We start from the raw sequence: 22,526 nt of genomic DNA on the forward strand, positions 1-22,526 counted from the left end.
TAAGGTCCACTGAATCCCTGAAATCATAATGTTAGGTAATGACTTAATATTAGAATCATAGTTTTAGAGAAGTAAGGACATTAGAAATTGTTTTCTCAGGCTGCTTTGTGGGGTTATAAGCAAGAATTCCGTTGAAGTATACAACCAAAGGGCCTAAGTGAATGGTTTGCCCTCCATTTGTATGACCTGTGTGGTCTTCTCCTACATGTCAACTGCTTTTTTAAGCAATAAGAGCTTGGCACATCTTGGTATGGGAAATTACCGGGAACACATTTTTTGTGGAACATAATGGCATGACATTTGCACATGTCTTCTTTCTTTCAGTGTGTAAGTTGTATATATGTGTGAATATGTACACACCACTATGACATTCTAAAGAGTTTAGAAGTGCCTTTTAGTGTATGTAGCTTTCTTGCTCCCTTGGAATTCTTTTCTCAATGTGTAGTATTGGAGACTTATCCCATCTTCAATGTCCTTGGCCTGGGAAACATGGGGAATTGGGGGATCCAGAATATTCTGCCCTTTTAGCTATTAACTTGTACAAGGACTAGGTTTTTGTGTCCCTGTCTTGGTAGTTATGAAATGTGGAGGCAGCCAGTATTGTCATCTTGCAGCTCTCTCCCCTACTTTTCTACATTTCCAGATAAATTAATGGCCTTTATTTTACCTGTGATGACATGAGGTATTGTCTTCTCACCAGTGAAGGATGGAGGAATGAGAATTAGGGAGCTAGACTTCCCTGGCTTTAATTGCCATCTTGTAAAGTAGGATACAGGGCTAAAAGGTTTACAGACATTCCTATTTAATCCTCATAACAGCCCTGTGACTTGAGGTAGGTGAAAGTATGGACACTTTCTTTTCTATCTTTCAGATTTTCCATATGAGGATGCAGTAGTTCTATAATCAGAAAAACACCAAATATATACAACAAAAACCCTTTCATTTCTCTCTACAATTTTGTCTCTATTGCCTGCTTTTTCACACATTGTTCTTATCACATATGTGGATTTCTATGGCATTAAATATTATTTGAAAATATGGTTTATACTAGCTCAATAAATCCATATATGAAGGTAAACTAGCTTCATTATCTATTTTGTCATAGGTCATTTAGCACAAATAATGGACCATCCATACAAAGAAACTAAGGGACAATTAAAAATCATGTTTTCAGAGTATTTGATAAGCTTGGAAAATGCTCTTGATATAAATTGGAAAAAATAAGCTATAAAAGTTTGAAATCTCACAATTTTGTAAAATATAAGCATAGATTTACTAATGAGAAAGAAATCAGAACTAATATTTTGTTTTATGTCTAGATGGTAAGATTAAAGTTAGTTTTGTCTTTTATTTCACTGAATTTCAGAAATTCTCCACAATGTCAGTACATTTCTTTTACATTCAGAAAAGAAGATCATTAAAAAAGGCATTACTGGGAGTGATCAGGTAGAAAATATAAAGGAGAGTTTGGATCAAGATGGTGGGCTGTACACAGGCTTTTCCTTCACTGCTCTCATATTCCTTAAACTGAAAGAAAATAATTTGTATGTACAAACTCTGTGTATTGAATATTATTTTATAAAGGCTTTGTAAGGAATTCCTGTAAGATAGAAAGCAGATGGAGTGTCTGTGGAGAAGGCTGACGGGCGAAAGGCGGCCCATAAGAAGGAGCAGGGGGACCGGCCTGTCTGGCTCCAGTTTGAGGGAAGCGGTCAGGGAGCGCGTGAGGAAATGGAGTGAGAGACTGTGACTGTGTGGACTGAACGCGGGTGCGCGCACTGACCCGCCCTGTCTCTGCAGGCCCAGCGGAAGGAGGAATGGCAGGGGGCGGGGCCGAGGCGCAGGCGGGCTCAGAGGGGTCGGATTCCTGAAACAGCAAAAACCTCGGCGCCAGAGCTAGGCCAAACAGAGCAGCGCTGCGAAGCCGAGGCCGCGCGGACTTGTCAGAGACCCACCGCTGCCTGCGCCTTTGCTGCTGCAGTCATCTCTCTTATCCCTTGCCTACCTTTCCTGTCGTCTCCTCAAACACCGTTCCGCAGCTTCAGCACCCGATAACAGCTAAGTGGTCAATTCCGGGACTCGGGGTTGGGAGTCGGGGTGGGTGCGAGGCGTAGGCAGTACAAACTAGCCCGCCATCTGCTGCGGCAACCGCCACTGCTGCAGACACCTCTCCTGGGCGGGAAAGGAGAACACTCAAAAGGCCCACGCTGCCCCGGCGCCCACGGTCAGAGTTAGAGCGTTTCTGTCAAGCGTTGGTGAGAGCCTTGCACTTGGGGAAGGGAGGACGGACTCAGAGATCACGAAAAAATATCTCATGTTGGATAGTGTTGACTTTTTGTCAGCTTAATTGAGGAAGTGGCAGCTTTGCTTGAGCCTCCTTAAACCCTGAGCCATGTCACCCCCAACTGTGCCCCCAATGGGTGTAGACGGCGTCTCCGCATACCTGATGAAGAAAAGGCACACCCACAGGAAGCAGCGGCGCAAGCCCACTTTCCTCACGCGTAGGAACATCGTGGGCTGCCGCATTCAACACGGCTGGAAGGAAGGCAATGAGCCCGTGGAGCAGTGGAAGGGCACTGTGCTTGAGCAGGTTTCCGTGAAGCCCACTCTCTACATCATCAAATATGATGGCAAAGATAGTGTCTATGGGCTAGAGCTGCACCGAGATAAAAGAGTTTTAGCGCTAGAAATCCTTCCCGAAAGAGTGCCAACTCCTCGCATTGATTCGCGCCTGGCGGATTCCCTGATTGGCAAAGCAGTGGGGCATGTGTTTGAGGGTGAGCACGGTACGAAAGATGAATGGAAGGGCATGGTCCTGGCGCGAGCCCCCGTGATGGATACTTGGTTTTACATCACTTATGAGAAAGATCCTGTTCTTTATATGTACACGTTGCTGGATGACTACAAAGACGGTGACCTGCGCATCATTCCAGATTCCAACTACTATTTCCCTACAGCAGAACGGGAGCCTGGAGAAGTGGTCGACAGCCTCGTGGGCAAGCAAGTGGAACACGCCAAAGATGATGGGTCCAAGAGAACCGGTATTTTTATCCATCAAGTGGTGGCCAAGCCATCCGTCTACTTCATTAAGTTTGATGACGATATTCACATTTATGTCTATGGCCTGGTGAAAACCCCTTAAATTCATTGTGCTCTTTGCAAAAGTCGTGGAACTATTAAATGTAAAACATGACATGTTCTTGTAATTGTGAATTTTTGGAACAGTTTTGGTGTCAGAGATTCAAGAATTTATTACTTGTTACTTATTGTGCCTCCAAATCTTATAACGACTGGTCCCACAGTTTTGCCCCAAGTGCACGTTGGTACTTTTGATATTGTCTTGTTCTGTAATTGAAGATTTAATATGGGTGTTAATAGAAAATTGAAAAGTATTCATTACCATTGGAACAATGAAAAACTAAAGAAAAAATAATGGTGCAACTCCACACCAGATCCTTTCCCCTATTTTATTATCTCCCCTCTTTCTTCTTCCCAGATAACAAGTGTTAAGAACATGATGTATAACCTTCCATGTTTTCCCCATTCACTTACAGAAAGTTTGTTGTAGTCTCTTCTGTAAAAATGAAAAGCCACATCATTTCTCTGTAATTGCTTTTCACATTTGGAATACCCATGATATATTTTCTAATCAGTAGCTGCAAGTCTCCCTCTCGCTCCCTCTCTCCTCCCTCCTTTCCTTTCCTAGTTCCCCTCTGCCTCTGGAATTTACTTTGTATATGGTATAACACAGAGGTCGAATTATACATTTTGTTCACATCGGGTGCCTGATTATGCCATCACATTTATTAAATAAGTTACCCATTCCCTCTCTTCCTTTCTCTCTCCTTCCCTCTAGCAGCTGCATCTACAGTACATTTATATACTGAAAAGGTATTCAGCCATTCTATTATTGATGGTCACTTAAATTATTTCCTTTCCTTTTTTCACCATAGCATTGCTGCAATAAATACTGGTGCTTTTATTTCTATTGGGTAGTGTCCCAGAAATGGGTTGCTAGATAGGGGGTATATTTAATTTTAAGAGATATTACAAAATTACTATACAAAATGAAAGTGCTCATTTCCCAGTATCCTCTCCAGCACTCTTTCAAGTTTGCAAATCTGGAGGGTGAAAAATTATATAGTATTTTTTTTAATTGACAAACTCAGAGGTTTGCTTGTTTGTTTGTTGATTATTTGGATTTTTCTCTTTTGTGATTTGCTTGTACTTATCCTTTGCACATTTATCTATTGAATCTTTGATCTTTTTCTTATGTATTTGTAGGAATTCTTACTATATTTCTCTAGGATACATATTAATCATTTGTAGCCCATCTGTATTTTTTTCCATTCTATCATTGATCTTGACTTTATTGATGATATCTTTTACTATTACAGTTGTTGCCATTGTTGTTTTTAACTTTTAGATAGACTACTACCTCCTTTTAAGCTTTTTGGTTTCCTATCTTTTTCAGATGAATGCCCCCCCACAAGTCATACATATATTCACCTATATTTTTTCTAGAATTTTCATTAATGTTAAGGTTTTAACTGTTTGAACCATCTAGAGTTTATTTTGTATATGGTATAAGATAAAGGTTCAAATATACATTTTATTCACATTGGGTTCCTGACTATTCTATCATATTTATTAAATAAACCACCCATTTTTCAGTTTGTGAGCCAGTATCTTGTTTAATTATAGTGGCTTGACCATAAATTTTGAACTCTGGTAAAGTAAGTTACCTCTCATTAGGTGTTTTTTTCCCCCCTTTTCTTCTTTTATATAAATTGTTCTAGAAATTCATTCTTTCTATGAAAATTGAAAGCATTATTTCCACATTAAAAAATTCTGATATCTTAGAATTGTGATACATTTCTACATTTCTATTTAGAAGACAATTTTAATGATATTAACCCTTAACACTCAAGAGTTTTGGTACATCATTAAAATCTTTTGGTTTTGTTTTTGTAATGTTCTTCATATGGATCCATTATATCTGACTACATTTATTTCTAAATATTCTTACAGATTTTGTCACATTTTGAATTGGGTATTTTTTCCTCCTCATTTGTAACTTTTTATTTCTGACAATATAGATAAACTACAGATCATTTTTAAAAATGTTTACCTTATATTGAATCAGCTTACTAAACCCTCTTATTACACTTTTAAAAAATATAATATTTTCAACCTTCTAGGTATACAATCATTTCACCTGCAAATAGAGATAATTGTATTTATTCAAAATAATGTTGAATAATGATTATGACAGATATGCTTGTCTGGTATTAGTTTTCATGAAATTGTCTTTAGTGTTCCCTATTAACATAACATTTGTTGTTGGTTATTGGCAAATAGTCATTAACCATTAAAATGTTTAAGGAGTTTCTTTTATTCCATTTTTTTTTAATTCCTGTTTCACATTAGGGGGCTTACTGAAAGTGGCTCCTGAAATTTATCAAATGTCTTTCAGCATCCACTGATAAAATCATATGATTTTGTTTTCCTTTAATTTGTTGATGTAATGAATTAGAGGACTAGGTATTTGATGTTGAACCAAATTTGTGTTTCTGAAATAAATCCTATGTGGTCATATTATAATAATTATTTGATACATTGCTAGATTTTATTTACCAATATTTTATTTAGAATTATTATATTTATATTTCAAACTGAAATTGTATTTTTTCTTTCTTACCCTGTCTTTATCAAGTTCTGCTTTTAAAATTGTTCTAGCTTTAAAAATGAATTGGTGAATTTTCAGTCTTTTTTGTGGTCTGAAATAGCTTAAAAAAGCATTAGAATTATTAGAATTATTTGTTCTTTGTTTAAAAAATATTAAAATTCCTGTTGTTCTTTTAAAATTAGCTAGTACCAAGCTATAAAACAATTTAATCCTGGTGACAGTTTTGATGGTAGATCCTTAATCAGCCTTCTTATCTCTACAATGGTAATTGGTTTATTTAAACTTTCTATTAAAAAAAGAATGTATAGTTTCTATAAAATACAAAATTTAAAGTTTTCTCTATTATTAAGCTTCTTGATTGCATTATTCAGACACTTTATGTCCTTGCATATTGCATATGCATATGCATATTTCCTAAATATGTTCAATATTGAAAACATTGTAATAAATCAGCTATAATGGTGTTTTAAATTCTCTTTGTATTTTATTTATTTTGAAAAAGTAAAACATGATATGGAAAGTATGTAAAATATAACATCTGTTTACTTTTGCCCAAAATCAACAATGTCAATATTTAACAAACAAGTAATATATTAACATTTTGGCATACTTGCTTTAGATATAGATTTATATTTTTTTAAAAGTCAGAGCATTACATATAATAAATCCTTTTCCCAATATTATAAAGTTTCCTTCCTCTGCTGAAGCAACACTGACATGAATTTGGTGTGAATCTTGTCTATGTCTTATACATTTACTTCAAATATAACCATAATTGATAATAGTATTGGTTTTTGTGCTTTTAAAAATTTTGACATAAATGGGAAACTTTAAATCATGTGAAATTTATTTTGTTTTTCATTGTAGAAATATATATATTTTTTAACTGGGAGATGGATTGCAACAACAAAACAACCAATAACACGGACCTTAGAATGTTAGTTGCTGTTCTAAGTACTTTTACCACTTTTGACACTCAGGAATGCTTGGCCCTAGCCACAGCACTGGCTACTGACTAAAAAAGACAAAATTACAGTTCTCATAGAGATTGTATCTTGGCTGTTCCTGAGACAGATATCTACTAACACCCGTGACCTCAAGACCAGAAACAGACCTTACATTTCCCCATGATAATTGTGGGGTTACCCCACATTATGACTCTCAGAGGAAGGCTGGCCCTAATCCTGGCACTGTTTTAAGAGTTTGAGACATACCAGTAGACAAAATAAAAGCCTTCCTTTCTTAACACGTGGTCTTTTATCATTTAGGTAGCCTTCAGTGCAATAATAAAGATAGAAGGTGATATAAAACTTCACAGAACAATAAAAAATGTGATAAATATAACTAAAGGGTTAGAGGGGTGCATATGTTAGATCACAAAAGATAGAAATGCATATACTTTTTAGATATAAAATGATGTTTTCTAGTCCCTGCTTTCCCACTAGATCCCAAGTCCTGAACCAAGCATTATATTGTTTCATGATGATATTAGGTTATTAACATACAATCAGACGGAAGCTCAACCCTGTTTTAGGACCTGAGGATTGAACAGTGAACAATCTAGACAAAGTACCTGATATCTTAGAGAATATATCTTAGTGGGGGAAGGAAGACAGTCACCACCATCTTTACACCCCTGGCCCATAGGCCTTATATTATTTTACAGTGATTTGGGGATATTCCATAGCTTGTTAATCCGAGGAAGGTTTCATCATATATCTAATTCTGTTTTAGGGGTTGAATATACAGCAGTGAGCAAAATACGAAACTATGTCTTAATGGGAGGAAGACAGAAAAAAAAAGATCAATGTACCGTGTTCACCTACTGTAGTTTTACCCCCTAATTTTCTGTGCTTCCAGACTAGAACAAAGTTTTGGATTGCTCCATGGTAATATTATTATCACACCTGCTTTTTTTTGAGCCAGAGGGAGGCTCATCCTTGACTAGGCAATGAAGAAAACTGTCTGTCTCTATTCCCTTGCACTTACATTCTGTTGTTTAGAGACAGTCATACACTCTTCCTTGGGCCACCAGTCTAGAATCAGGTCTTATATTATTCCATGGTGATATTGAAAATCTCTCATATCTTGGTGCTAAATCAGAGGCAAGACTGGAAATGATTATGGCACTGCTTTAGGAGGGGGAAATAGGCAGAAACAAAGTCCTTGTTCCCATAACCCTTACAGTATACACCATGCTGGATGGGGCCAAATTCTTATCTCTTTCTTCCTAACACACTATATACATCCATCAGGCTGTGATGATTGTTTAGAAAAAAGTAAGCAGGGTAAGTAAAGTGGCAGGATGGGATCTTGGGCATACTACTTTATTAGATAGATAGAGAATCTTTCTCAGAACAGATGACATTTGAGTAAACAACTGAATAAAGGGGGGTAAAAACCACGTTGCTGATGCCTTGAGACAAAATGTGCCTGGAGGTAGCAGCCTAGTATGGCCAGATTGGAAGTGAGAAAAAATCAAGATGGAAGGAAATGAGATCAGAGAGGTTGTCAGGGGACAGATCCATGTACAATTTTTCACTTTATTTTATTTTTTTCACTATTTTTTAAATTTTGTTCAGTTAGCCAACATATACAACATCATTAGATTTTAATGTAGTGTTAGATTCATTAGTTGAGTATAACACACAGTGCTCATCACAACATGCACCCTCCTTAATACTCATCATCAGGATACACCATCCCCCCAACCCCCTTCCTTCTGTAACCCTCAGTTTGGTTCCCGGAGTCCAGAGTTTCTCATGGTTTGTTTCCCTCTCTGATTTCCTCCCATTCCATATTCCCTCCCTTCTGCTGTGGTCCTCCCTGCTATTCCTTATGTTCCACATATGACTGAAACCATATGATAATTGTCTTTCTCTGCTTGACTTATTTCACTTAACATACTCTTGTACACTTCCATACACATCACTGTAAATGGTGGGTATTCATCTTTTCTGATGGCTGAGTAATATTCCATTTTATATATGAACCACAACCTCTTTAAACATTCATCTGTTGAAGGACACTTTGACTCCTTCCACCATTTGGCTATTGTTGACATTAATGCTATGAACATTGTGATGCATGTGCCCCTTCTGTTCACTACATCTGTATCTTTGGAGTAAATACCTAGTATGCAATTGCTGGGTCATAGGGTAACTCTATTTTTAATGTTTTGAGGAATCTCCATACTGTTTTCCAGAGTGGATATACCAGCTTGCAGTCCCACCAACAGAGTAAGAGGGTTCCCCTTTCTCCACAACCTTTCCAACATTTGTTGTCTCTTGCCTTGTCAATTTTTGCCATTCTAACTGCTGTAAGGTGGTATCTCACTGCTTTTGATTTGCATTTCCCTGATAGCTAGTGATGTTGAACATTTTTTCGTGTCTGTTAGCCATTCGTATGTCTTCTTTGGAGAAGTGTCTGTTCATGCCTTCTGCCCATTTATTGACTGGATTATTTGTTTTTTGGGTGTTGAGCTTGATAAGATCTTTATAGACTTTGGATACCAGCCCTTTATCTGTAATGTCATGTGTAAATGACTTCTCCCATTCCGTGGGCTGCCTCTTGTTTTTGTTGACTGTTACCTTTGCTGTGCAGAAGCTTTTTATGTTGATGAGTTCCCAATAGTTCATTTTTGCTTTTGTTTAACTTCCCTTTAGAGACATGTATTGCCAGAAGTTTCTGTGGAGGAGGTCGAAGAGGCTGCTCTCCTCTAGGATTTCGATGGATTCCTGTCTCACATTTAAGTCTTTCATCCATTTTGAGTTTATATTTGTGTATGGTGTGAGAGAATGGTCCAGTTTCTTTCTTATGCATGTGATTGTCCAGTTTTCCCAGCATCATTTATTGAAAAGATTGTCTTTTTTCCATTGGATATTTTCTCCTGATTTGTTGAAGATTAGTTGACCACAGAGTTGAGGGTCCATTTCTGGGGCTTCTATTCTGTTACATTGATCTATGTGTCTGTTTTTGTGCCAGAACCATGCTGTCTTGAGGATCACAGCTTTGTAATAGAGCTTGAAGTCAGGCATTGTGAATCCGCCAAACTTGGTTTTCTTTTTCAACATTCCCCTGGTGATTCGGGGTCTTTTCTGGTTCCAAACAATTTTAGGATTGTTTGTTCCAGCTCTTTGAAAAAAATGTCAATGGTATTTTGATAGGGAGGGTATTGAAAGTGTAAATGGCTCTGGGCAACATAGATATTTTCATGTTTATTCTTCCAATCCATGAGCATGGAATATTTTTCCATCTCTTTGTGTCTTCCTCAATTTCTTTCGTAAGTGTTCTGTAGTTTCTAGAGTATAGATCCTATACCTCCTTGGTTAGGTTTATTCCTAGGTATCTTATGGTTTTTGGAACTGTTGTAAATTGAATTGATTGCTTAATTTATATTTCTTCAGTCACATTGTTAGTGTATAGAAATGCAACTGATTTCTGTGCATTGATTTTGTATCCTGCCACATTGCTGAATTGCTGTATGAGTTCTAGTAATGTGGGGGTGGAGTCTTATGGGTTTTCCACATAAAATATCATGTTGTCTGCAAAGAAAGAGAGTTTGACTTCTTCTTTGCCAATCTGAATGCATTTTATTTTGTTTCATTGTCTGATTGCTGAGGCTAGGACTTCCAGTACGCTGTTGAACAAAAGTCCTAAGTGGGCGTCCCTGCCATGTTCCTGACCTTAAGTAAAAAGCTCTCAGTATTTCCCCATTGAGAATGATATTCGCTGTGGGCTTTTCATAGTCAGCTATAATGATATTGAGATATGTTCCCTCTATCCCTATATTTTGAAGAGTTTTAATAGGAAAGGATGCTGTATATTGTCAAATGTTTTTCCTGCATCAGTTGAGAGAATCATATGGTTCTTGTCTTTTCTTTTGTTAATGTGATCTATCACGATGATTGATTTGCAAATGCTGAACCACCCTTGCTTCCTACCTGGTTGTGGTGGGATATAAATAAATCCCACCTGGTCGTGGTGAATAATCTTTTTAATGTACTATTGGATTCTGTTGGCTAGGATCTTGATCAATATTTTGGGATCCATATTCATCGGGGATATTGGTCTGTAATTATCCTCTTTGATGGGGTCTTTGTCTTGTTTGGGGATCAGGGTAATGCTGGCCTCATAGAATGAGTTTGGCAGTTTTCCTTCTGTTTCTATTCTTTGGAACACCTTCAATAGAATATATATGATATCTTCTTTAAATATTTGGTAGAATTCCCCTGGAAGGTATTTGGCCCTGGACTCTTTTTTTTTTTTTTTGGAGGTTTTTGATTTCTGATTTCTGCTTCAAATTCCATACTGCCTAATGGCCGTTTCAGACTGCCTATTTTTTCCTGTTTCTGTCTTGGTACTTTATAAGTTTCCAGGAATGTGTCCATTTCTTCCAGGTTGCTTAACTTGTTGGCATATAGTTGCTGGTAATAATTTCTAATAATTGTTTCTATTTCCTTAGTGTTAGTCGTGATCTCTTCCTTTTCATTCATGATTTTATTGATTGGGTCATTACCCTTTTCCTTTGGATAATATGGCCAGTGGTTTATCGATCTTATTAATTCTTTCAAAGAACCTTCTGTTTCATTGATCTGTTCTACTGTTTTTCTGGTTACTATTTCATTGATTTCTGCCCTAATCTGTATTTTTTTCTCTTCTCCTTCTTGGTTTAGGTCTTATTTGCTGTTCTTTCTCCAGGTCTTTTAGGTTTAAGTTAGCTTGTGCGTTTGGGACTTTTCTAATTTTTTGAGAGAGGCTTGGATGGCTATGTTTTTCCCTCTTAGGACCACCTAAGAGGTGGCAGTATCCCATAGGTTTGAACCGATGTAATTTTATTCTAATTGGTTTCCATGAATTGTTTAAGTCCTTCTTTAATTTCCTGGTTAACCCAAAGATTCTTTTAGAATGTTCTTTATCTTTCAAGTGTTTGAGTTCCTTCCAAATTTCTTCTTGTGGTTGAGTCCCAATTTCAAAGCATTATGATCTGAAATATGCAGGGAATAATCTCAGTTTCTTGGTATCAGTTGAGACCTGATTTGTGAAGCAGTATGTGGTCTATTCTGGAGAAAGCTGCATGTGCACTCCAGAAGAATTAGTCTTCTGTTGTTTTATGGTGGAATGTTCTGTATATATCTACGAAGTCCATCTGGTCCAATGTGTCATTCAGAGTTCTTATATATTTGTTGACCTTCTGCTTAGATGACCTTTCCATTGCTGTGAGTAGACTGTTGAGGTCTCCTATTATTAAGGTGTTATTTTCAATGTGTTTCATTATTTTGGTTATTAATTGGTTTATATAATTCACTGCTCAAATGTCATGGGCATAGATACTTACAATTGTTAGATCTTCTTGCTGGATATACTCTTTAAGTATGATAGAGTGTCCCTCTACATCTCTTACTACAGTCTTTCTTTTAAAATCTAATTTGTCTGATATGAGGATTGCTACCCCAGCTTTCTTTTGAGGTCTATTAGCATGGTAAATTGTTCTCCATCCCCTCATTTTCTATCTGAAGGTGTCTTCAGGTTCAAAATGAATTCCTTGTAGACAGCATATGGATGGGTTCTGCGTTTTATATCCAATCTGAAACACTGTGTCTTTTCATGAGAGCATTAAGCCCATTTACATTAAGAGCAACTATTGAAAGATATGAATATAGTACATTGTATTGACTGTGAAGTCCCTGTTTCTGTAGATTTTCTGTTTCTTCCTGGTCTATGTGACTCTTGGGGTCTCTCTTCCTTTACAAAATCCTCCTTAATATTTCTTTTTTTATTTTTCCACTTTTTTAAAAAAAATTTATTATGTTATGTTAGCCACCATACAATACATCATTGGTTTTTGATGTGGTGATCCACGATCCATTGTTTTCGTATAACACCCAGTGCTCCATGCAGTACGTGCCCTCCTTAATACCCATCACCGGGCTAACCAATCACTCCTCCCCCCTCCCCCCTAAAACCCTGTTTGTTTTTCAGAGTCCATAGTATCTCATAGTTCATCTCTCCCTCTGATTCCCCCCCTTCATTTTTCCCTTTCTTCTCCTAATGTCCTCCATGCTATTCCTTATGTTCCACAAATAAGTGAAACCATATGATAATTGACTTTCTCTGCTTGACTTATTTCACTTAGCATAATCTCCTCCAGTCCCACCATGTTGATGTAAAAGTTGGGTATTCATCCTTTCTGATGGATGAGTAATATTCCACTGTATATATGGACCACATCTTCCTTATCCATTCATCTCCTGAAGGGTACCTCGGCTCTTTCCACACTTTGGCTATTGCGGATATTGCTGCTATGAACATTGGGGTGCATATGGCCCTTCTTTTCACTACATCTGTGTCTTTAGGATAAATACCCAGTAGTGCAATTGCTGGGTCATAGGGTAGCTCTATTTTGAAATTTTTGAGGAACCTCCACACTGTTTTTCAAAGTGGCTGCACCAACTCGCATTCCCACAAACAGCGTAAGAGGGTTTCCCTTTCTCCACAACCTCTCCAACATTTGTTGTTTCTTTCCCTGTCCATTTTTGCCATTCTAACTGGTGTAAGGTGGTATCTCAATGTGGTTTTGATTTGAATTTCCCTGATGGCTAATGATGATGAACATTGTGTCATGTGTCTGTTAGCCATTTGTATGTGTTTTTCAGAGAAGTGTCTTTTCATGACTTCTGTCCCTTTTTTGACTTGATTATTTGTTTTTTGGGTGTTGAGTTTGAGATCTTTATAGATCTTGGATACCAGCCCTTTATCTGTAATGTCATTTGCAAACATTGTCTCCCATTCTGTGGGTTGCTTGTTTGTTTTGTTGACTGTTTCCTTTGCTGTGCAGAAGCTTTTGATCTTGATGAAGTCCCAAAAGTTCATTTTTGCTTTTGTTTCACTAGCTTTTGGAGATGTACCTTGAAAGAAGTTGCTGTGGCAATGTCAAAGAGGTTACTGCCTATGTTCTCCTCTAGGATTTTGATGGATTCCTGTCTCACTTTCAGGTCATTCACCCATTTTGAGTTTATCGTTGTGAATGGTGTTAGAGAATGGTCGAGTTTCATTCTTCTTCGTGTGGCTGTCCAATTTGCCCAGCACCATTTATTGAAGAGACTGTCTTTTTTCCATTGTATGTTTTTTCCTGCTTGGTCAAAGATTATTTGACCATAGACTTGAGGGTCCATATCTGGGTTCTCTATTCTGTTCCATTGGTCTATAGGTCTGTTTTTGTGCCAGTACCATGCTGTCTTGGTGATCACAGCTTTGTAATATACCCTGAAATTGGGCAACGTGATGCCTACAGCTTTGTTTTTCTTTTTCAACATTTCCTTGGTGGTTCAGGGTCTTTTCTGATTCCATACAAATTTTAGGATTGTTTGTTCTAGCACTTCAAAAAATGTCATTGGAATTTTGATGGCGATGGCATTGAAGGTATAGATTGCTCTGGGTACATTAGACATTTTAACAATGTTTATTCTTCCGATCCATGAGCATGGAATATTTTTCCATCATTTTGTGTCTTCTTCAATTTCTTTCATGAGTGTTCTCTAGTTCCTAGAGTATAGATCCTTTACCTCTTTGGTTAGGTTTATTCCGAGGTATCTTATGGTTTTTGGTGCTACCATAAAGGGAATCTTTTTTCTAATTCCTCTTTGTACAGTTGCATTTTTAGTGTATAAGAAAGCAACTGATTTCTGTGCATTCATTTTGTATCTTGCCACATTACTGAATTGCTGTATGAGTTCTAGTAATTTGGGGGTGGAGGCTTTTGGGTTTTCCACATAAAGTAGCATGTCATCTGTGAAGAGAGTTTGACTTCTTCTTTGCCAATTTGATAACCTTTTATTTCTTTTTGTTGTCTGATTGCTCTTGCTAGAACTTCTAGTACTATGTTGAATAATAGTGGCAAGAGTGGGCATCCTTGACGTGTTCCTGATCGTAAGGGAAAGGTTCTCAGCTTTTCTCCATTGAGGATGATATTTGCTGTGGGTTTTTCATAGATGTATTTTATGAAATTGAGGAATGTCCCCTCTATCCCGAAACTCTGAAGAGTTTTAATCAGGAAAGATTGCTGTATTTTGTCAAATGCTTTTTCTGCATCAATTGAGAGGACCATATGGTTCTTCTCCCTCCTCTTATTAATGTGTTCGATCACGTTGATTGAATTGCAAATGTTGAACCACCCTTGCATCCAAGTGATAAATCCCACTTGGTCGTGGGGGATGATCCTTTTTAATGTATTGTTGGATCCTATTAGCTAGGATTTTGTTGAGGATTTTGGAATCCATATTCATCAGGGATATCGGTCTGAAATTCTCCTTTTTGATGGGGTCTTTGCCTGGATTGGAGATTAAGGTAATGCTGGTCTCATAGAATGAGTCTGGTAGCTTTCCTTCTGTCTCTATTTTTTGAAACAGCTTCAGTAGAATCGGTATTATTTCCTCTTTGTATGTGTGGTAGAATTCCCCAAGGAATCCATCAGGCCCTGGACTCTTGTTTTTTGGGAGGTTTTTGATCACTGCTACAATCTCGTTACTGGTTATTGGCCTATTCATGTTGTCAATTTCTTCCTGTTTCAGTCTTGTCAGCTTATAGGTTTCCAGGAAGGCATCCATTTCATCCAAATTGCTCAGTTTATTGGCATAGAGTTGTTGATAATAATTCTAGTAATTGTTACTATTTTCTTGGTGTTAGTCGTGATCTCTCCCCTTTCATTCATAATTTTATTAATTTGGGTCCTTTCTCCTTTCTTTTGGATAAGCCTGGCCAGTGGTTTATCGATCTTATTAATTCTTTCAAAGAACCAACTTCTAGTTTCGTTGATCTGATCTACTGTGTTTCTTGTTTCAAATTCATTTATCTCTGCTCTAATCTTAATTTTTTCTCTTCTAATGCATGGCTTAGGCATTGTTTGTTGCTTTCTCTCTAGATCTTTAAGGTGTAGAGTTAGTTGGTGAATTCGGGATTTTTCTATTTTTTTGAGTGAGGCTTGGAGGGCTATGTATTTCCCCCTTAGGACTGCCTTTGCAGTATGCCATAGATTTTGGACCAATGTGTTTTTGTTCTCATTGATTTCCATGAATTGTTTAAGTTCTTCTTTGATTTCCTGGTTGACTCAAACATTCTTGAGCAGAGTGGTCTTTAGCTTCCAAGTGTTTGAATTTCTGCCAATTTTTTTCTTGTGATTGAGTTCTAGTTTTAAAGCATTGTGGTCTGAGAATATGCAGGGAATAATCTCAATCTTTTGGTATTTGTTGAGACCTGATTTTTGAGCCAGTATGTGGTCTATTTTGGGGAAAGGTCCATGTGCCCTCGAGAAGAATGAGTATTCTGTTGTTTTAGGGTGGAATGTTCTGTAAATATCTATAAGGTCCATCTGGTCCAGTGTATCATTCAAAGCTCTTGTTTCCTTTTTGGTTTTCTGCTTAGATGATCCATCCATTGCTGAGAGTGGAGTATTGAGTTCTCCTACAATTAATGTATTGTTATCAATATGACTCTTTATTTTGGTTAACAGTTGGCTTATGTAGATGGCTGCTCCCATGTTGGGGGCATAGATATTTACAATTGTTAGATCTTCTTGTTGGATAGACCCCTTAAGAATGATATAGTGTCCTTCTGTGTCTCTAACTATAGACCTTAGTTTAAAATCTAATTCGTCTGATATAAGAATTGCTACCCCAGCTTTCTTTGGAGGTCCGCTGGCATGGAAGATGGATCTCTATCTCTTCACTTTCAGTCTGGATGTATCTTTAGGTTCAAAATGAGTCTCTTGTAGACAGCATATGGATGGGTCCTGTCTTTTTATCCAATCTGCAACCCTGTGTCATTTTATGGGAGCATTTAGGCCATTCACATTGAGAGTGATTATTGAAAGATAAGAATTAATTGTCCTCATGTTGCCTGTGAAGACGTTGTTTTTATAGATTGTCCCTGTAAATTTCTGTTGTGTATCACTCTTGGGATCTTTCTCCTTTTATATAATCCCCCTTAATATTTCTTGCAGGGCCGGCTTAGTGGTCATATATTCTTTCAGTTTCTGCCAGTCTTGGAAGCTCTGCATCTCTCCAACCATTCTAATTGACACTCTTGCCAGATAAAGTATTCTTGGCTGCATGTTCTTCTCATTTAGTACACTGAATATGTCTTGCCCGGCCTTTCTGGCTTGCCAGGTCTCTGTGGATAGGTCTGATGTTATTCTGATGTTCCTCCCTCTGTATGTAATGTATCTCTTCCCCCTAACTTCCCTTAAGATGGTTTCCTTGGTTCTAAGGTTTGCAAGTTTTACTATTACATGCGGGGTGTTTTTCTTGATCTTTGCAGGGGTCCTCTGTGCCTCTAGGACTCAAATGTTTGTTTCATTCCCCAGATTAGGGAAGCTCTCAGCTACGATTTGCTCAAATATATCTTCTAGTCCTCTCTCTCTCTCCAGTCCCTCCAGGATCCCAATTATTCTGGCATTGGAACGCTTCATGGTATCATTTATTTCTCTGCTTCTATTTTCATGGATTCTGAGTTGTTTTTCCCTGGCCTCCTCTTTTCCCTTTTTATCTATTATATTTTCTTCCAGGTCATTTATTCGTTCTTCTGCCTCACATACCCTAGCTGTTAGATTATCTAGATTGGATTGGATCTCAGTGATATCATTTTTAAGTTCTGCCAATTCAGCTTTCATTTCTGCCCTTAGAGACTCTATGTTGCCATTAATTGATTTCTCCATTCTAGCCATTGTCTTCACAATTGCTAGCCTGAATTCCATCTCGAACATCTTGGTTATATTTGCAACCATTTGTAAATCTGCAGCATAAGTCATAATCTCTGAGTCTTTTCTATTTTGGGGGTTCCTCCTCCTAATCATTCTGCTTATGGGTGGTTGAGGGAATGTATAGAGTCCAAATTATTGAACAGAACCCAAGCAAGATGCTCCTGTTTTCTAGGGACCTTAGGATTGCTGGCCTCTTTTTCTCTCAGCCTGTCTTCTCTGGGAGGGGCCTGCTGCGCTGTTACTCAAGTAACCCTGTTTGGGCGGAGTTGCCCTGCCCCCCTGTGGTGGGGGATGGGCTCAGTGGGAACCAGTTTTGGGGGCTTTTGTTCTCTGGTGGCTTTCCCTGGTGGCTTTCCGCATCTCTTCCGAGAGTCAGAGCAGAAGAGACCGTTTCCAACCCTCTGCCTCAGAGCAGAGAGATCACAGTCTGTTCTTCAGTGAGCTCTCCAGGCCATACTATCTCCATTTCTGTCTGCTGCTATAAAACTAAGTGTCCTAGGTTGTGTGCCCCTCTGCAGTGCTCCCAGTCCTGCCTACAGGTTGGGACATGTCTCTGCCCTTTGTGCTTCTAAAACCTCCTGCCACTCTCAGTTTGCCTGCACGACCCCTCCATTCTGGGTTTCTGTCCCGTGGGACTGCCCTAAAGTCCTTTCCCAGTTGTTACCAGTAAGTGAGTCTGTAACCCATCCGCAGCGCGGGAGGCTATGGCTCACCGGCAGTGCAGGATCCCAGCGGCTGGCTCCCTCCTGTTGCCATTATCCTCTGATATCTGCCTTCTGAATCATGGCTCCCTGCTTTGTACCTCAAAACCAACTGTCTGCGTTCTTCTGTGTGTGGAGATCCAGATCTATCTTCTTACATGTGAGGCTGATTTCATGGGTGCTCAGAGTGGTCTGGTAGCTATCCAGCTCAGTTCCGGGGACCAGTTGGAATAGGGTCCCCTACCACTCTGCCATCTTTTCTCCCCTCTTTTTTTTTTTTAATCCATTCTGACAGTATATATCTTTTCATTGGAGCATTTGGTCCATTTACACTCAAAGTAATTATTGGTAAATAGTATTTTTTGCCAATTTATTACATGCATTTTCATTGTTTCTTTCAGGTTGTTGTTGAATTTCCCTGATGGCTAATGATGTTGAACATTTTTTTCATTAATGTTAACCATTTGTATTTCTTCTTTGGTGAAGTGTCTGTTCATGTCTTCTGCCCATTTCTGACTTGATTATTTGTTTTGGGGATGTTGAGTTTGAGAAGTTCTATTTTTTTTTTTTAATTTTATTTTAGTATGTTATGTTTGTCACCATACAATAAAGCTTTAGTTTTTGATGTAGTGATCCACAATTCATTGTTTTCATGTAATACCCAGTGCTCCATGTAGTGCATGCCCTCCTTAATACCCATCACTTGGCTAACCAATTCCCCCACCCACCTCCCCTCTAAAACCCTCAGATTATTTCTCAGAGTCCATAGTCTCTCATGGTTCATCTCTCTTTCCCATTTCCTCCCCTTTATTTTCCCTTCCTTCTCCTAATGTCCTCCATGCTATTCCTTATGTTCCACAAATAAGTGAAACCATATGATAATTGACTTTCTCTGCTTGACTTATTTCACTTAACATAATCTCTTCCAGTCCCATCCATGTTGATGTAAAAGTTGGGTATTCATCCTTTCTGATGGCTGAGTAATATTCCACTGTATATATGGACCATATCTTTTTTATCCATTCATCTGTTGAAGGGCATCTCGGCTCTTTCCACAGTTTGGCTATTGCGGACATTTCTGCTATGAACATTGGGGTGCATATGGCCCTTCTTTTCACTGCATCTCTGTCTTTGGGGTAAACACCCAGTAGTGCAATTGCTGGGTCATATGGTAGCTCTATTTTCAATTTTTGAGGCACCTCCACACTGTTTTCCAAAGTGGCTGGACCAACCTGCATTCCCACCAACAGTGTAAGAGGGTTCCCCTTTCTCCACAGCCTCTCCAACATTTGTTGTTTCTTTCCCTGTCCATTTTTGCCATTCTAACTGGTGTAAGGTGGTATCTCATTGTGGTTTTGATTTGAATTTCCCTAATGGCTAATGATGATGAACATTTTTTTCATGTGTCTGTTAGCCATTTGTATGACTTCTTCAGAGAAGTGTCTGTTCATGTCTTCTGCCCATTTTTTGACTTGATTATTTGTTTTTTGGGTGTTGAGTTTAAGAAGTTCTTTATAGGTCTTGGATACCAGCCTTTTATCTGTAGTTTCATTTGCAAATATCTTTTCCCATTCTGTGGGTTGCCTGTTGGTTTTGTTGACTGTTTCCTTTGCTGTGCAGAAGCTTTTTATGTTGATGAGTTCCCAAAAGTTCATTTTTGCTTTTGTTTCCCTTGCTTTTGGAGAAGTGTCTTGAAAGAAGTCACTGTGGCCAGTGTCGAAGAGGTTACTGCCTATGTTCTCCTTTAGGATTTTGATGGATTCCTGTCTCATATTGAGATCTTTCATCCATTTGGAGTTTATCTTTGTGTATGGTGGAAGAGAATGTTTCAGCTCCACTTTTCTATATATAGTGGTCTAATTTTCCTAGCACCATTTACCAAAGAGACTTTCTTTTTTTCCTTTGGATATTCATTCCTGATTTGTCAAAGATTAGTTGACCATAGAGTTGAGGGTCCATTTCTGAGGTGTCTATTTTGTTCCATTGATCTATGTGTCTGTTTTTGTGCCAGTACCATGTTGTTTTGGTGATCCCAGCTTTGTAATAAAGCTTGAAATCAGGAAAAATGATGCCCCCAGCTTTGTTTTTCATTTTAACATTTCCTTAGAGATTTGGGGTCTTTTCTGGTTCCATACAAATATTAGGATTGTTTGTTCCTGCTCTTTGAAAAATGTCAATGATATTTTGATTGGGATGGCTTTGAAAGTATAGATTGCTCTGGGCAGCATAGACAATTTAACACTATTTATTTTTTGAATCCATGAGCATGGAATATTTTTATATCTTTTTGTGTCTTCTTCAATTTTTTTTCAGAAGTGTTCTGTAGTTTCTAGAGTATAGATCATTTACCTCTTTGGTTAGGTTTATTCCTAGGTATTTTATGATTTTTGGTGCTATTGCAAATAGAATCAATTCCCTAATTTCCCTTTGTACAGTTACATTGTTAATGTATAGATAAGCAACTGATTTCTGTGCATTGATTTTGTATCCTGCCACATTACTGAATTCCTGTATGAATCCTAGCAATTTTGGGGTGGGGTCTTTTGGATTCTCCACATAAAGTATCTTGTCATTTGGGAAGAGAGAGAATTTGACTTTTTCTTTGTCAATTTGAATGTTTTTCCTTTCTTTTTACTGTCTGATTGCTGAGGCTAGGATTTCTAATACTATGTTGAACAATAGTAGGGGCAAGACTGGGCATTCTTGCCATGTTCCTGATCTTAAGGGAAGAGTTGAGAATGTTATTCGCTGTGGGCTTTTCATACATGGTTTTATGAATTTTAGACATGTTCCCTCTATCCCTATACTCTAAAGAGTTTTAATCAGGAAAGGGTGTTGTATTTTGTCAAGTGCTTTTTCTGCATTAATTGAGAGGATCGTATGGTTCTTATCTCTTCTTTTATTAATTTGTTCTATCACAGGGGTGACTGGTTGGCTCAGTCAGCTAAGCATCTGCCTTCAGCTCAGGTCATGATCCCAGGGTCCTGGGATCAAGCCCCACATTGGGCTCCCTGCTCAGTAGGGAGGCTACTTCTCCCTCTTCCATTCCCCTTGCTTGCGTTCCTGCTCTTGCTATCTCTTTCTCTCTGTAAAAAATAAATAAAATCTTTTTTTTTTTTTTTTAGAGATAGTCAATCTTTATTGAGTTGTTGTTTGTTGCCAGGTGCTGCTCTCAACATTTTACATGGATTAAAAAAATGTGTTCTGGGCGCCTGGGTGGCTCAGTCAGTTGAGCATCTGCCTTCAGCTCACGTCATGATCCCAGAGTCCTGGGATCAAGCCCTGCATCAGGCTCCCTGTTCCGCGGGAAGCCTGCTTCTCCCTCTCCCACTCCCCCTGCTTATGTTCCCTTGCTCGCTGTGTCTCTATCTGTCAAATAAATAAATAAATAAATCTTTAAAAAAATGTGTTCTATCACATTAGTTGATTTGTGAATGTTGATTCACCCTTGCATCCCAGGAATAATTCCCACCTGGTTGTGATGGATAATCCTTTTGATGTACTGTTGGGTCCTATTGGCTAGTATCATGTTGAGACTTTTGCCATCCATATTCACCAGGGATATTGTCTGTAATTCTCCTTTTTGATGGGGTCTTTGCCTGGGTTTGAGATAAAGGTAATGCTGGCCTCATAGAATAAGTCTGGAAGCTTTCCTTCTTTTTCTATTTTTGAAACAGCTTCAGGAGAAATGGTAGGATTTTTTCCTTAAATGTTTGGTAGAATTCCCCTGGGAATCCATCAGGCCCTGGACTCCTGTTTTTTGGGAGGTTTTTGATCATTGCTTCAATTTTATTACTGGTTATTGGTCTATTCATATTGTCAATTTCTTCCTGTTTCAGTCTTGGTAGTTTATAGGTTTCCAGGAAGGCCTCCATTTCTTCCAGGTTGCTAAATTTATTGGCAAATAGTTGTTGATAATAATTTCTAATAATTATTCCTATTTCCTTGGTGTTAGTCATGATCTTCCACTTTCATTCATAATTTTATTAATTTGGGTAATTTCTCTTTTCTTTTGGATAAGTCTGTCCAGAGGTTTATCAATCTTATTAATTCTTTCAAAGAATCAGCTTCTATTTTTTTTTCTGCTCTACCGTATTTCTGGTTTCTATTTCATTGATCTCTTCTCTAATCTTTATTATTTCTCTTATCCTGCTTGCCTTAGGCTTTATTTTTTGTTCTTTCTCCAGTTCTTTAAGGTGTAAAGTTAGCTTGTGTATTTGGGATATTTCTACTTTTTTGAGTGAGGCTTAGATGGCTATGCATTTCTCCCTTTGGACTGGCTTTGCAGTAGTCCATAGGTTTTGGACTGATATGTTTTCATTCTCATTGGTTTCCATGAATTGTTTAAGTTGTTATTTAATTTCCTGGTTGACCCAAACAT

At 38.0% G+C, this 22,526-nt stretch overlaps 1 protein-coding gene across 1 annotated transcript; it reads left to right on the plus strand.

The window, feature by feature from the left end:
- The first annotated feature begins 1,882 nt into the window (after nt 1-1,882).
- On the plus strand, nt 1,883-4,980 carry SPIN4 (spindlin family member 4). Its single transcript, XM_035005220.1, has one exon. The coding sequence runs from the start codon at nt 2,393-2,395 to the stop codon at nt 3,140-3,142; it is 750 nt and encodes a 249-aa protein (XP_034861111.1). The 5' UTR covers nt 1,883-2,392; the 3' UTR covers nt 3,143-4,980.
- The last annotated feature ends 17,546 nt before the right edge of the window (nt 4,981-22,526 follow it).

Source organism: Mirounga leonina, unplaced genomic scaffold (genome assembly GCF_011800145.1).
Source record: "Mirounga leonina isolate KUSES-001 unplaced genomic scaffold, KU_Mleo_1.0 Mir_101097, whole genome shotgun sequence".
Taxonomy (NCBI): Eukaryota; Metazoa; Chordata; class Mammalia; order Carnivora; family Phocidae; genus Mirounga; species Mirounga leonina.

What these genes read in the sequence shown, in the direction of transcription:
- SPIN4 (XM_035005220.1), top strand. Translation starts at nt 2,393, where the DNA reads ATGTCACCCCCAACTGTGCCCCCAATGGGTGTAGACGGCGTCTCCGCA.